The sequence below is a fragment of the Myotis lucifugus genome, unplaced genomic scaffold, assembly GCF_000147115.1.
Source record: "Myotis lucifugus unplaced genomic scaffold, Myoluc2.0 scaffold_131, whole genome shotgun sequence".
Classification (NCBI taxonomy): Eukaryota; Metazoa; Chordata; class Mammalia; order Chiroptera; family Vespertilionidae; genus Myotis; species Myotis lucifugus.
This window is the reverse complement of record NW_005871179.1, coordinates 3,249,862-3,263,461: the sequence shown is the minus strand read 5'-3', so window position 1 is coordinate 3,263,461 and position 13,600 is coordinate 3,249,862. Positions and strand designations below refer to the sequence as shown.

Below are 13,600 nucleotides of genomic sequence, written 5' to 3'. Positions count from 1 at the left end.
GGATGGCGCTGAAAAGGTCTGGAGGGCCTGGATCAGGGAGGTTCAATGGCTCCAGACTAGAGAGTTTCTGAGCAAGGCCAAGTGCTAGAGTGGAAACATAAAGCTGCCTGGAGGGCCACCTGGTTCCTATGGGGCATAACGGGCTGGGAGGAGAGACAGTTGTAGCTGCACATCTAGTCTGCCTGTGTCCCCTGAGCCCTTCGGCCACAGGATAAGCAGATGAGTCCACAGAGGTATATGGCAGGGAGACGCTGCTACAAATGTTTTTGGTGCCTTTGTTGATGCAGGCATTGTGCTCGGCACTGAGACAGCTACAAAGATGAGGAAGATACAACATAAGAATGCTCAAACCTGTAGAGAATTTTTTTTTTAAGTTATATAGCATTTGCTTTATTTCATTTATGTAAAGGTCGGGAGTTGTGGAGGTTTTTTAAATATATTTTTATTGATTTCAGAGAGGAAGGGTGAGGGAGAGAGAGAGAAACATCAATGATGAGAGAATCATTGATTGGCTGCCTCCTGCACGCCCCCTACTGGAAATCCAGTCCGCAACCTGGGCATGTGGCCTTGATAGAATTGAACCCAGGACCCTTCAGTCCATAGGCTGATGCTCTATCCTCTGAGCCAAACCAGCTAGGGCTTGAGAGTTTTTATGAGTTTATTTGAGGCCTCACAGCCCTCTTCCGGGTCCTGTGCCACCTGCAGTTTCCAGGGTTTGTTGGGCTACTTTGTCCTGTGGAGTTGGGTGGGCACAGCCACAGCTAACTTGTAGCAGGATGGGGTTCCAGCTCCACCCCAACTATAGGGGTGAGAGCCGATTCCAGACGGACCTTGGGCATGTGAAGTTCGTCTTCAACATCTGTGGGGGGTGCCTCGGCCTGAGTTCTAAGCGCAGGCCTGCACCGTCCAGGAGGCTTCAGAGCCAGTGCACCCAGTGAACAGCTTCAGATCACATTGAAAAACCACCCAACCACCACCACAGTGACACACTCAAGAGGCAGACTCGAGCCGAAACCGGTTTGGCTCAGTGGATAGAGCGTCAGCCTGCGGACTGAGAGGTCCCGGGTTCGATTCCGGTCAAGGGCATGTGCCTGGGTTGCGGCACATCCCCGGTGGGGGATGTGCAGGAGGCAGCTGATCGATGTTTCTAACTCTCTCTATCTCTCTCCCTTCCTCTCTGTGAAAAATCAATAAAATATATTTAAAAAAAAAAAAAAAAAAAAAAAAAAAAAAAGGAGGCAGACTCGGGCAGCAGAGCCCTGCTGAAGTGTGTGCTGCTCGGTGGGGCGGGCCCCTGCACACCTGATCCTTCACGGTGGTTGGTGGTGGTAGCCAGTCCTTGCAGCGGATTGGCCTGGGGGTAAATCCCTCCCATTGATGTGCCAACAGCAATCAAGATTCAGCTAAAACAGGAGGGTCTACATAGCCCACGGGTGGGGAGGGGTGCAACTAGAGAGCCCAGCTCGGGTGGTCAGGGAGGCTGGGCCATTGGGTCCTACAGGACATCTACTACAATAGGCTACTCTACCAAGCCTGGGAGACATAGCAGCTCTACCTAATACATAGAAACAAACACACAGGCTGCCAAAATGAGGAGACAAACACGTCGTCCCAAATGAAAGAACAGAACAAAACTCCAGAAAAAGAACCAAACAAAACGGAGACAAGCAATGGACCAGATGCAGAGTTCAAAACACTGGTTATAAGGATGCTCAAGGAACTTAACGAGAACCTCAACAGCATAAAAAAGAAACAGCCCTGGCCCGGCCACCATGGGGCAGTGGTTGAGCATCGACCTATGAACCAGGAGGTCACGGTTCGATCCTGGTCAGGGCATGTACCCTGGTTGTGGGTTCGATCCCCAGTGTGGGGCGTGCAGGAGATGGCCGGTCCATGTCTCTCTCACATAGATGTTTCTCCCTTCCTCTTTCTCTAAAATCAATAAAAGCTTTTTTGTTTTTTTAAAGAAACAGTAAGAGCTCTAGCTTGTTTGGCTCAGTGGATAGAGCATAGGCCTGCGACTGAAGGGCTCCAGTCAAGGGCATATGCCTGGGTTGTGGGCTCGATCCCCAGTAGGGGGCATGCAGGAGGCAGCCGATCAATGATTCTCTCTCATTATTGACGTTTCTATCTCTCTCCCTCTCCCTTCCTCTCTGAAATCAATAAAAATAAAAATATTTTTTTAAAAAAAGAAACAGTCAGAAATGAAGGATACACTAATGAAATAAAGAATAATTTACAGAGAATCAACAATTGAGTCCATGAAGCCAAGAAGCAAATCATTGACTTGGAATGTAAGGAAATAAAAAACACCCATTCAGAAAACCAAAAAGAAAAAAGAATCCAAAAAATGAGGATAGTGTAAGGAGCCTCTGGGACAACTTCAAGCATACCAACTTTCCCATCATAGGGGTGCAGGAAGAAGGGAGAGAGCAAGAAATTGAAAACCTATTTGAAAAAATAATAACAGCCTTAGCTGGTTTAGCCCAGTGGATAGCGTGTTGGCCTGTGAACTGAAGGGTCTCAGGTTTGATTCCAGTCAAGGGTCAAGGACACTACTTCGGTCGCAGGCTCCTCCCCGGTTAGGCCCCGGTTGGGGCATGTGCAGGAGGCAACCAATCGATGTGTTTCTCTCACATCGATATTTTTCTCTCTTCCCCTCTTTCTTCCACTCTCTAAAAATCAATGGAAAAATATCTTTGGGAAAGGATTGAAAAAGAAAAGAAAAAATAATAACAGAAAACTTCCCCAAACAAGATGAACCCAGTGAGGCCCACACTAAGATACATCATAATTAAAATGCAAAATGTTAAAGACAGAGAGAATCTTAAAAGCAGCAAGAGAAAAGCAGTTAATTACCTCTAAGGGAGCTCTCATAAGACTGTCAGCTCATTTCTCAAAAGAAACTGCAGGCCAGAAGGGATAGGCAAGAAATATTCAAAGTGATGACAAGCAAGGACCTACAACTAAGATTACTCTACCTTTCAAAGCTATCATTTAGAATTGAAGCACAGACAAAGAGCTTCCCAGACAAGAAATAGCTGCCCTGGTTGGTGTGGCTTGGTTGGGCGTCACCCAGGGCACCAAAAATTTGCTATTGTGATTTTCAGCCTGTGTCTCAGATTGAAATTTGGGGGCATTACCTAAGGAGGGACAGTAGGAAGTTATGAAGTAGTTAAGCAGAGGTATGACATGATAAGGTCTCTGCTTTTTTGTTGTTGTTAAACCTGACCCAAGGATATTTTTCTATTGATTCCCCCCGCCCCCCCGCCCCCCAGAGAGAATGGAAGGTGCCTCCCACACGCCCTTGTCTGGAATCGAACCTGGGACTCTTCAGTCCACAGCTCTATCCACTGAGCCAGACCAGCTAGGACAAGGTATCTGCTTTAAAGGAGATGATAGACCCTAGCTGGTTTGGCTCGGTGGATAGAGCATCGGCCTGCGAACTGAAGGCTCCCAGGTTCGATTCCGGTCAAGGGCATATGCCTGGGTTGCGGGCTCCATCTCCAGTGGGGGGCGTGCCAGCGGGGGGCATGCAGGAGGCAGCCAATAAATGATTCTCTCTCATTATTGATGTTTCTATCTCTTTCTCCCTCTTCCTTCCTCTCTGAAATCAATAAAAATATATTTAAAAAAATAAAAAATAATAAAAGAGATGATAGGTGCGAGTGGGAAAACCTGGGGCCAGGGAACCAGTGAGGAGGCAGGCAAAATAGAGCAGAAGGTACTGAAGAGGTCTGACCTTGAGCAGTGGCAGTAGAAAGAGAAAGACAGCACTCCCTTTCCTGGCCCTGAGTTTTAAAGTTAGCTTCTTGAGTTGTTTCCCTTAACTGGCGAGCACACTAGAGCTGGCAATTTGTTGTGTCAGGACCTAGAAGCCCAGATCCCTCATCCTGCTTCCAAAAGACAGCTTCCCCCTGGCACCAGTGACTTGAAGTCATAGCTTTCCTGTGTGTTGAGGTGAGGAACAGGACGGGCCTGTCATGCAAAAAGAGAGGCCTAATATGTACCAGCCATAAAATTTCATGATTCAAAAGGCATGAAAACACTCAAGGCTCCCATTTCCTAATCTCTAAAAAGGGAAATCACTTTCCATGCTTTGTGTGAGTCACAGACCTGTTCGTTTGTTTATTTACTCAACAGTTATGTATGGAGCACATACCACGTGCCAGATACTGTACTGGGTGTTGGGAGATAGTGATGAAAAAATACAGAACCGACCTCTGCCCTCAGAGAGCTTGCTGCGAAAATCAATGAAACACAGTAGCTCTGCCAACTATAAAGCACTGCACTGGTCTCATTTTTCTAATTTTAACTCCCAATAAGATTGTAATCCTGGTTACTCTTGTCTTCTTTATTTTCTTCTCTCTATATCCTTGAGCAAGTCATTTCGCCTTTTCAAGTGAGCCTTTATTCATATCCAGTGCAGGGTCTATGATTGGCTTTGATATCAATCTCTCTCCACCCACCCTTTCCATAGTCCATCCCTATTCCCCGCCTTTAGTAGCTGCAGTCTCTTTAAATGCGCTCTTGTGTGTCAGCGACCCTGTGGGGCTGAGAGCGCATTTCTTCCCGGGCTTGACTGTTAGGTTGTTTGTCCGTTTGGGGCTTCCGTCCGGCGGGTCCGCCATATTGTCTGCTGAAGCTGCCGCCGGAGCCGCCGCCGCTGCCGCCGCCAAGTAGGAGCGAGCGGAGCCGCGATGGGTGAGTAAGGAAACCAGGCAACTGGGAGCTCCAGCGAGGCAGTCTCGGGGCTTGGGGTCTGGCGACAGGCTGTCTGCAATCTGCAGAGGATGCCTGAGGCCCCTCCACATAGGTTTTGGGGAGAAGCCAGGCCGGGAGTGCCGCTCAGGCCATTTAGGGAGCGGGCTAGGGCCCCTGGCGGGGAGCAGTCTTTGGGGGCTGGCTCCGGGAACGTTGCCACGCCGGGAGCCCCCACGTGGTGTCCCTGGGCCGGAGCCCAAGCCTCGCTGGGGGCTAGAAAGGGGCCGACCCTCCGGCCTGCGCGGTGGAGCCTGGGACTTGGGGCCGGGCTCCCCGCCGCAGGCCCGGGCGGTGCCGGGGGAGCCTCCTCCGGGCGTGTGCGTGGCCGACGCGCATCTTGACCGTATTCAGCGGCTCAGCCCCCTGAGCGGAGGGAAACCCTACCTGCGTCGCGGGCAGAGTCCTCCGGCGCGGAGACGCCAGGCGCGCCGGCTCCGGGCCCGTGACCAAGGGTCGCCATGCCAGAGACAGCCTGGCGGCTGAAGGCCTGGAACTTCCCCGGCCCCGGCGGAAACGGGGAGGTGCGGTGGGGCTGAGTGACAGCCTTCGTGGGGGCAGAAAACCGAAGGCCAGCACCTGTGGCCGCAGGTAGGTCGGGGACTTCAGAGGAAAGGCGACCTGTTGCTCTTTCTTAAGGGACGCCGGCTGGCCAGGCTTGTGCTCAGGGAGACTACGATGGCAAAGCTTTTGGACTCAGGGACAGAAACATCAGTGGTATTTCCTCTCCAGGAAAAAAAAAAGAGAGAGATTTGCTGAGCACTTCCTGTGTGCAGGTATTGTTCTGAGTGTGTATATGTCACGTTTTACTTAACGTGCGCCACCTAAGGAGGGAGAGACTACTGGTGTCCCTATTTTACAGATAAGGAAACTGAGGCTTCGAGAGGTAAGGTAACTCACCCAAGGTCACACGGTGCCTAAAACGGGGTGATTACTCCAGAACCCTAGTTTATAGCCTGGCCCCCTAGTGGTTGGGCTGGAAAAAGGGTGAAAGGAAGCTTTTAACCAAAGTTGTAAAGGTGGGTGTGTGTGTGTGTGTGTGTGTGTGTGTGTGTGTGTGTGTGTGTGTTTGCTAGTGAGACCACTTTGAAATCTTTAGTCTGAACGAAACCTAAAAACTGCAAATTGAATTGCTAACCCCAAATATTGTGCGAGTGTGTGTGCTCGCGCGTGCGCTAAATGAGACTCTAGGATTGAGTTTTGTAAGATCCCTGATCCTGAGAAAACATAAATTATTCCCTTGAGCTGCAAGGCAGTGACTGTAGAATCAGCTCTGGCATTATAATCCTGCCTGTTGCTTCCTCGCTCGCATCCAGAGAAGTCACTTAGGTGTCGAATGCAGTAACACATGGAAAGTATCTAGCGGATCCTCAATAAATGTTACTTTTCTTTTTTGAGTCTTCATTTCCTCATCTCTAGAAAGAGCAGTGTTATCAAAGGATGTAACACAGTGTCAGAAGCCTAGTAAGAGTTCCGTACATATCAGAACAGATTCTTGTCCACCTTCAATAATGTTAGTTCCTTTTTCTTAAGTGCTCTGGTTTCCAGAATCCTCCATTAAGGCTGACATGCCTGTCTTTGTAACTGCTGCTTTATGTATCGAAAAATTTTAGGGGCTTTAATGTTACAGATTTTGTATTGGTCCTCAAGTTCAGGAATACTGGTGCCTCTAAGTCAGTGGTTCTCAACCTTCTGGGCCTTTAAATACAGTTCCTCATGTTGTGACCCAACCATAAAATTATTTTGTTGCTACTTCATAACTGTAATGTTGCTACTGTTATGAATCGTAATGTAAATATCTGATATGCAGGATGGTCTTAGGCGACCCCTGTGAAAGGGTCGTTCGACCGCCAAAGGGGCCGCGACCCACAGGTTGAGAACCGCTGCAGGAGCTTATGTTTAGTTTAAGTTCAGTGAAATAAATTTGGTGGCGATTTACTCCCATTTTTACAGAAACTACCTCAGAGAAGATAACACAGTAAGTAGTAAAGCCAGAAGTGAGATTCTTACCTATTTTGCTGCACATAAGCCTCTTGGAAGACTTAAGGTGTGAAGTAAAGTAGTCCTTTTCCAGTAGACTTTGAAAGTTCTTCAGTGGAGCAACAAAACCTGACCAAGGTCCTGAAAGGGATTTTTTAAAAAAATATAGTTTTATTGCTTTCAGAGAGGAAGGGAGAGGGAGTGAGAGAGAGAAACATCAATGATGAGAGTCATTGATCGGCTGCCTCCTGCACGCCCCCCACCAGGGACCTAGCCCGAAACCCAGGCATGTGCCCTTGACTGGAATCAAACCTGGGACCCTTCAGTTCACAGGCCGACGCTCTATCCACTGAGCCAAACCGGCCAGGGCCTGAAAGGGATTTTTAATCTAGAGTCAGGCTGCCTCCCTTTGTCTCCCCAACTCCATATCAGGTACCTCTCCCTGTCCCACCCTGTCTTTCCGACCTTTTGTTTTGGCTGATCCTTATACCATGGGAGTGAAACTAATGTAAGGCTACATTTAATCCTAACATCAAATCTGAGTTAGTTTGGGTTTTCCTCATTTATAAATGAGTAAACTGAGGCTTTGAGATTAGGTGATGGTCCAAGGCTGGTGGCCTGCATCACACCCACATAAATGTAGAACCTGTTGTATTTCACCGCCTCTCTGGTGTACTCTCCTTGAGCTCTGCCCTATATCCGATGCTATTTCTCCTGTGCCAAACTTCACTAGCCTTACCAGACCTTTGTAGTGATTTCACTGCCATTAGGAGCCCTGTGGGGGTGATATTTGGAGTTCTGGAAGTTACTTATTCTAACCCTCCCTGGCAGAGACCATAACCTCTCAAGACTAAGTGTTGGCAGACACTGGTTGGTGGTTTTATCACCATTCCTTGCCACCTTGCTAACCAGGAATCTGGAAGCCCCTCCCAGCCCCAGCGATAGGTCTTGATTAATATAAATTCTAAACCAATCATTGTAATTCTAGCTCCCTGAGCAGTGATTGATTTAGGCCTGGGCATGTGATACAGTTCTGGCTAATTAGATGTGAAGGGAAGTCTGGGTGACTTCTGGGAAAGCCTTCCTTATTTAAAAGAGATTTGCCAGTTTTTATTTATTATTTTTTGCCAGCTTATATTTTAATCCAGATATCACCAAACAACCTCAAAAAAAGACAGCTGAAAAAGCTATAACAATAGTCAAAAATTATATAGAACTTTCTATGTGCTAGGCACTAAGTACCATAATTTTTTTTTTGAGGTCTAAATGCCTAACATCTAAGTGTCTAAGTACTGTTATATTGACTCATTTAATTCTCAGATTCTCATGTTCTAGTTGAGGAAATTGAAGCACAGAGAGATTCAGTAACTTGTGAAAGGTCAGAGATAGCAAATAGAGGAACTACTTACTCAGGTGGTATGGCTCCAACCAAAATAGGGGCTATCTGCAGGACAGTGTTCTGCCTCTGGAAAGGAAAGCCCTTTCTGACTCTGAAATTGCCATTAGCAATGCTAGGATCATGAGGCAGAATTTATAAGAATAGGCTGTTGTAAGGGTGAGGGTAGGGAAGATGGAAAGAATCTGGTCTCATGTTTTTGAGTCACTGAATTAGCCAACTTTGGAACTGTCCTATCTTTGCCCTTAAATAGTATACTGAAGACCACTTTTAGTTTGCTTTTGGGTGCAAGTAACAAAGCCTTTCTAACTGGTAATAACACTTTTCATTTAGCCCATCATCTCTTCTTTTCATTATCTCCATCCTTGCCCACCCACCCTACCGTTCATAACAGCTTCTTGCAGAGAAGGCACCAAACCATCAATCACTATCTAAGTATCTCACAAGCACCAAACTCACTCCTTCTTAGCTTTCTTTTCCTGCATTTTTTTTTTCTTAAATATATTTTCATTGATTTCAGAGAGGGAGGGAGAGAGAAAAACATCAGTGATGAGAGAGAATCATTGATTGGCTGCCTCCTGCACACCCTCTACAGGGGATCAAGCCCTCAACCTGGGCATGTGCCCTTGACCGGAATCGACCGGGGACCCTTCAGTCCGAAGGCCAATGCTCTATCCACTGAGCCAAACTGGCTAGGGCCTGCATTTTTGTTATTGGTGGTCGTTGACCCAGATACTAGGGCATAAGATAGAAACGATATCTATCTTTGGTTTCTTACTCGTTTCTTGCCTTCCTATATTGGCAATTGTTGGATACTGTTAACACAGTTATCCTGTTACTAAGGTCTTCTCTAAATTGCTTTGTGTGAATTTTTCTCACAACCTAGTTCCACGAAGAGTATTAATTCTGTGGGGTTCAACGTTTTTAAAAATATATATATATATTCTTATTGATTTCAGAGAGGAAGGAAGAGGGAGAGAAAAAAACATCAATGACAAGAGGATCATTGATGGGCTGCCTCCTGCACGCCCCCTACTGGGGACCGAGCCCGCAACCTGGGCACGTGCCTGGACTGGGAATCAACCATGACCTCCTAGTTCATAGGTTTACACTCAACCACCGGGCCACACTGGCTGGGCCAGCAAATGTTTATTGAATGTCTACTATGTGCCAGAGATTGTTGTAAGGCCTTGGAAATACAGTGGTGAACAAAACAGACAAAAATCTATCTTCCTATTGAAATCCCTAGAGTTTAAATTATAGTGGGTAATTGCATGAAATCAACCAAATGGAGACTGGCAGGCCAATTAGAGAGCCCCATGCAATCTACTTCCTGTAATTGACCTCCTGGTTCATAGGTTGACCCTCAACCACTGAGCCATGCTGGCTGGGCTATAAAATATTTCTTAAATATTTTATGTATTTTACCAAATTCTATGTATTTAAAAATACATATTAAAAGGATGAAGACAAGTATTTTTAAACATCGTGCTGATCCCATAGCGTTTTGTATTCAGTAGGCATTATTATTATTGTTGTTGTTGTTGTTGTTGTTCCTCAGCCGAGGATATTTTTTTCATTGATTTTGTTTCTTTAGAGAGAGGGTAAGGAAAGGGGAGAGACAGAGAGTAACATCGATGTGCGAGAGACACATTGATTGGTTGCCTCCCTCACATGCCCCGAGAGCAGGGGTGGGCAACCTTTTTGTGAGTGCGTGCCAAAACCAGTAAAATCTCTGACTCAAAATTCTTCTGCGTGCCAACCCTAATTTTTTGAGAACATGTTACGCCTACTTGATATCTCTTAAGGTGTACGTATGTGAAGAACCTTGAAGAAATAATAAAATGCATTCGAGCGACAAAAACACAGTATATGATGATGAAAAATACATTTATTTTTTAATGTATACATGTACACTGATAGTCCGACAGAAAACTTTATGACTCCATTTGATATTATCAGTGGGACTTTTGCTGCTGCATCACTGATGACAGAGATTTTACATCAGGCTTATATTTCGTGACCTTCAGAGATATGCACAAGCTACTACTTTCATCTGTCAGGCTACTCCTATTACGAGACTTAACAAAATTCATCACTGAGAACAAAGATTCACAAGCGTATGTGGATGAAACCAAAACACTGGTCGGATCTAGGAGGCAGGGAGAGTTAAAGCAGAGGCATAGAAATTGCTCTTCCCCTCTCTCGTCAATCCATGTCTATGGTCTTTAAGATAACTTGTTATGTAAAATTATTTATCTAAGATGCACCTACACTGAATTTATCTGAAAAATAAAAAAGTCAGTATTAAGAAAAAAATTGTAAATGGAAGATTATAAGAGAGGGTTTCGTGTGCCAGCAAAAGTTACTGGTGTGCCATGTTTGGCGTGCCAGAGGTTGCCTGCCCCTGCCCTAGAGGGCTGGAGACCTAGCCTGCAACTGAGTTATGTGCCCTTGGCCAGAATCGAACCTGAGACACCTCAGGCCTCTAACCACTACACAACTGGCTAGGGCTCGGTAGTTTTTTGTTGTTGTTGTTGTTTTCTTTAGTTTTTTAAAAATATATTCTTTATTTTAGAGAGAGAGGAAGGGAGAGGGAGAGAGAGATAGAAACATCAGTGATGAGAGAGAATCATTGATCAGCTGCCTCCTGCACACCCCTACGAGGGAACAAGCCTTGCAACCCAGACATGTTCTCTGACCAGGAATCGAACCAGTGACCCCTTGGTGCATGGGATGACACTCAATCCACTGAGCCACACTGGGCAGTAGATAATATTTTTATTTTTCTTATTTTTTTTAAAATATATTTTATTGATACTTTTACAGAGAGGAAGGGAGAGGGATAGAGAGTTAGAAACATCGATGAGAGAGAAACATCGATCAGCTGCCTCCTGCACACCCCCAACTGGGGATGTGCACACAACCAAGGTACATGCCCTTGACCGGAATCGAACCTGCGACCCTTCAGTCCGCAGGCCGACGCTCTATCCACTGAGCCAAACCGGTCAGGGCAGATATTATTTTTATTTTATTTTATTTTTTTAAATCATATGACATGTTTAGACCACAGATGTGCATGTTTGTTTTTGTTTTTTTAATATATTTTATTGATTTTTTACAGAGAGGAAGGGAGAGAGATAGAGAGTTAGAAACATCGATGAGAGAGAAACATCGATCAGCTGCCTCCTGCACATCTCCTACTGGGGATGTGCCCGCAACCCAGGTACATGCCCTTGACCGGAATCGAACCTGGGACCTTTCAGTCCGCAGGCCGACGCTCTATCCACTGAGCCAAACCGGTTTCGGCAGATATTATTTTTAAACATACCATTTGGAGTGAGATGAACAAGAGATTGTAAATCCATATATATATATTTTTTTTCAATTACAAGCGAAAGTTTTAGGAAGTCACAAAATTAGAAAAGGTGAGCCTGTTGGGCTGTGAGGGCTCTGGAAATCAGTTACAAAAGCAAAAGAAGGGCCCTTTGAGCTTAGGAAAAAGCAAGGCAGAGAGAACGCACCTATGGTAAGGAGAGGAGGAAATACGCAGGCATGCTCAAGAGAGAAAAAGAGCGTGCCTGCCATAATTCCATATTTTAAATTGTCTTCTAGATATTTAAAGTTTTTGGCTGACATTTCTGATTAGCTGGTCATTATATATGTTGTTTTGTTTTATTGTGAAAGCAGGTGTAATTTTGGTGCTAGTAGCTTCATATTTCTAGAGACATCAGCTCTGCTATTCTTTTGTTCCTTTTGTGTTTATATTATTTTTTTAAATATATTTTTATTGATTTCGAAGAGGGAAATGGAGAGAGAGAAAAAAAACATCTTGCCCTGACGGGTTTGGCTGAGTGGATAGAGCGTCGGCCTGCGGACTGAAGGGTCCCAGGTTCGATTCTGGTCAAGGGCATGTACCTTGGTTGCAGGCACATCCCCAGTGGGGAGTGTGCAGGAGGCAGCTGATTGATGTTTCTCTCTCATCAATGTTTCTAACTCTCTATCCTTCTCCCTTCCTCTCTGTAAGAAATCAATAAAATATATTTAAAAAAACAAACAAAAAAAATCAATGATGAGAGAGAGTCATTGATTGGCTGCTTCCTGCACACCCCCTACTGGGAATCAAGCCCGCAACCCCAGCATGTGCCCTTGACTGGAATCGAACCCAGGACCCTTCAGTCTGCAGGCCACTCTATCCACTGAGCCAAACCAGCTAGTGCTGTGCTTATATTAACACTAGAGGCCCTGTGCACGGATTTGTACACCGGTGGGGTCCCTCGGTCTAGCCTGCAGGGATCAGGCCGAAACCGGCTCTCCGACTTCCCCTGAGGAGTCCTGGATTGAGAGAGGGCACAGGCCAGGCCGAAGGACCCCACTGGTGCACGATCAGGGCTGGGGAGGGACCGCGGAGGGCTCCAGGGCATGTCCAGCCTGTCTTGCCCAGTCCTGATTGGACCCCAGCAGCAAGCTAACTTACCAGTCGAAGCGTCTGCCCCCTGGTGGTCAGTACGTGTCATAGTGACTGGTCAAACAGTCGGACACAGCATATTAGGCTTTATTATATAGGATTGTTTTCCATTTAGTTTTTTGATAGGACTCTAAACCATTTATTCATTTTGTGGATCTTAATTTAGTTAAAACTAGATAACTTATAAATCCTCTTATAATTAGGCACACAGACTACAATATGACATAGTATGTTAAATATGAATGAGCAAGTGTCCTCACCTGCTTGGTATAATTCTCAAACTTCTTTCAAGAAAATGTGGCTATCAGATCAAAATTGCAAGTATTAATAGGCCATACATATTTATATATATGGCCTATTAATACTGGCAATTATATATATATACTAGAGTCTCAGTGCATGAAATTCGTGCACTTGGGGTGGGGATCCTTTGGCCCGGCCTGTGCCCTCTTGCAGTCTGGGAGCCCTCGGCGGATGTCTGACTGATGGCTTAGGCCCCTGTGGGGATCGGGCCTAAGCTGTCAGTTGGACATCCTTAGTGCTGCCATGGAAGCGGGAGAGGCTCCTGTCACTACTGCTGCGCTCGTCAGAGCCCAGCTTCTGGCTTAGCGTCGCTCCCTCTGTGGGAGTGCACTGACCACCAGGGGACAGCTCCTGTGTTGAGCATCTGACCCCTGGTGGTCAGTGCACGTCATAGGGACCAGTCGTTCTGCTGTTCGGTCGATTTGCATGTTAGCCTTTTATCATATAAGATACACATACCTATATTAAAGGTAAACCTTAGCATTATGCACTTATTTGATCAGTGGCTTTTACAAAATATTTCAATGGCATGGAAGCAAATTGGAGTGGGATAAGAAATGAGAGAGGAGAGGCAAACTGTTTCAAGAAGTATGGAGTAAAGAAAAAAGAAACAGGTTAAAGAGGCTCTTATAAAGTCTAGGTAAGACATCATGAAGACCTGAATTAGGTCAATGATAGTAGGAACAGAGAAA

General features: G+C 45.8%; 1 protein-coding gene across 2 annotated transcripts in view; it reads left to right on the top strand.

Annotated features, from left to right (window-relative positions):
• Window positions 1-4,565: 4,565 nt before the first annotated feature.
• KPNA6 (karyopherin subunit alpha 6) overlaps window positions 4,566-13,600 on the top strand; it is a 35,478-nt gene continuing 26,443 nt past the window's right edge. Inside the window, exon 1 of one of the 2 annotated variants that reach the window (XM_006094250.3) lies at window positions 4,566-4,704. In XM_006094250.3, the coding sequence (XP_006094312.1) occupies window positions 4,701-4,704 (4 nt within the window). In that variant the 5' untranslated portion in view covers window positions 4,566-4,700. Of the gene's footprint in view, window positions 4,705-5,099; window positions 5,353-13,600 lie in introns of those variants that run through there. The other variant, XM_014460507.2, reaches the window with a different exon arrangement.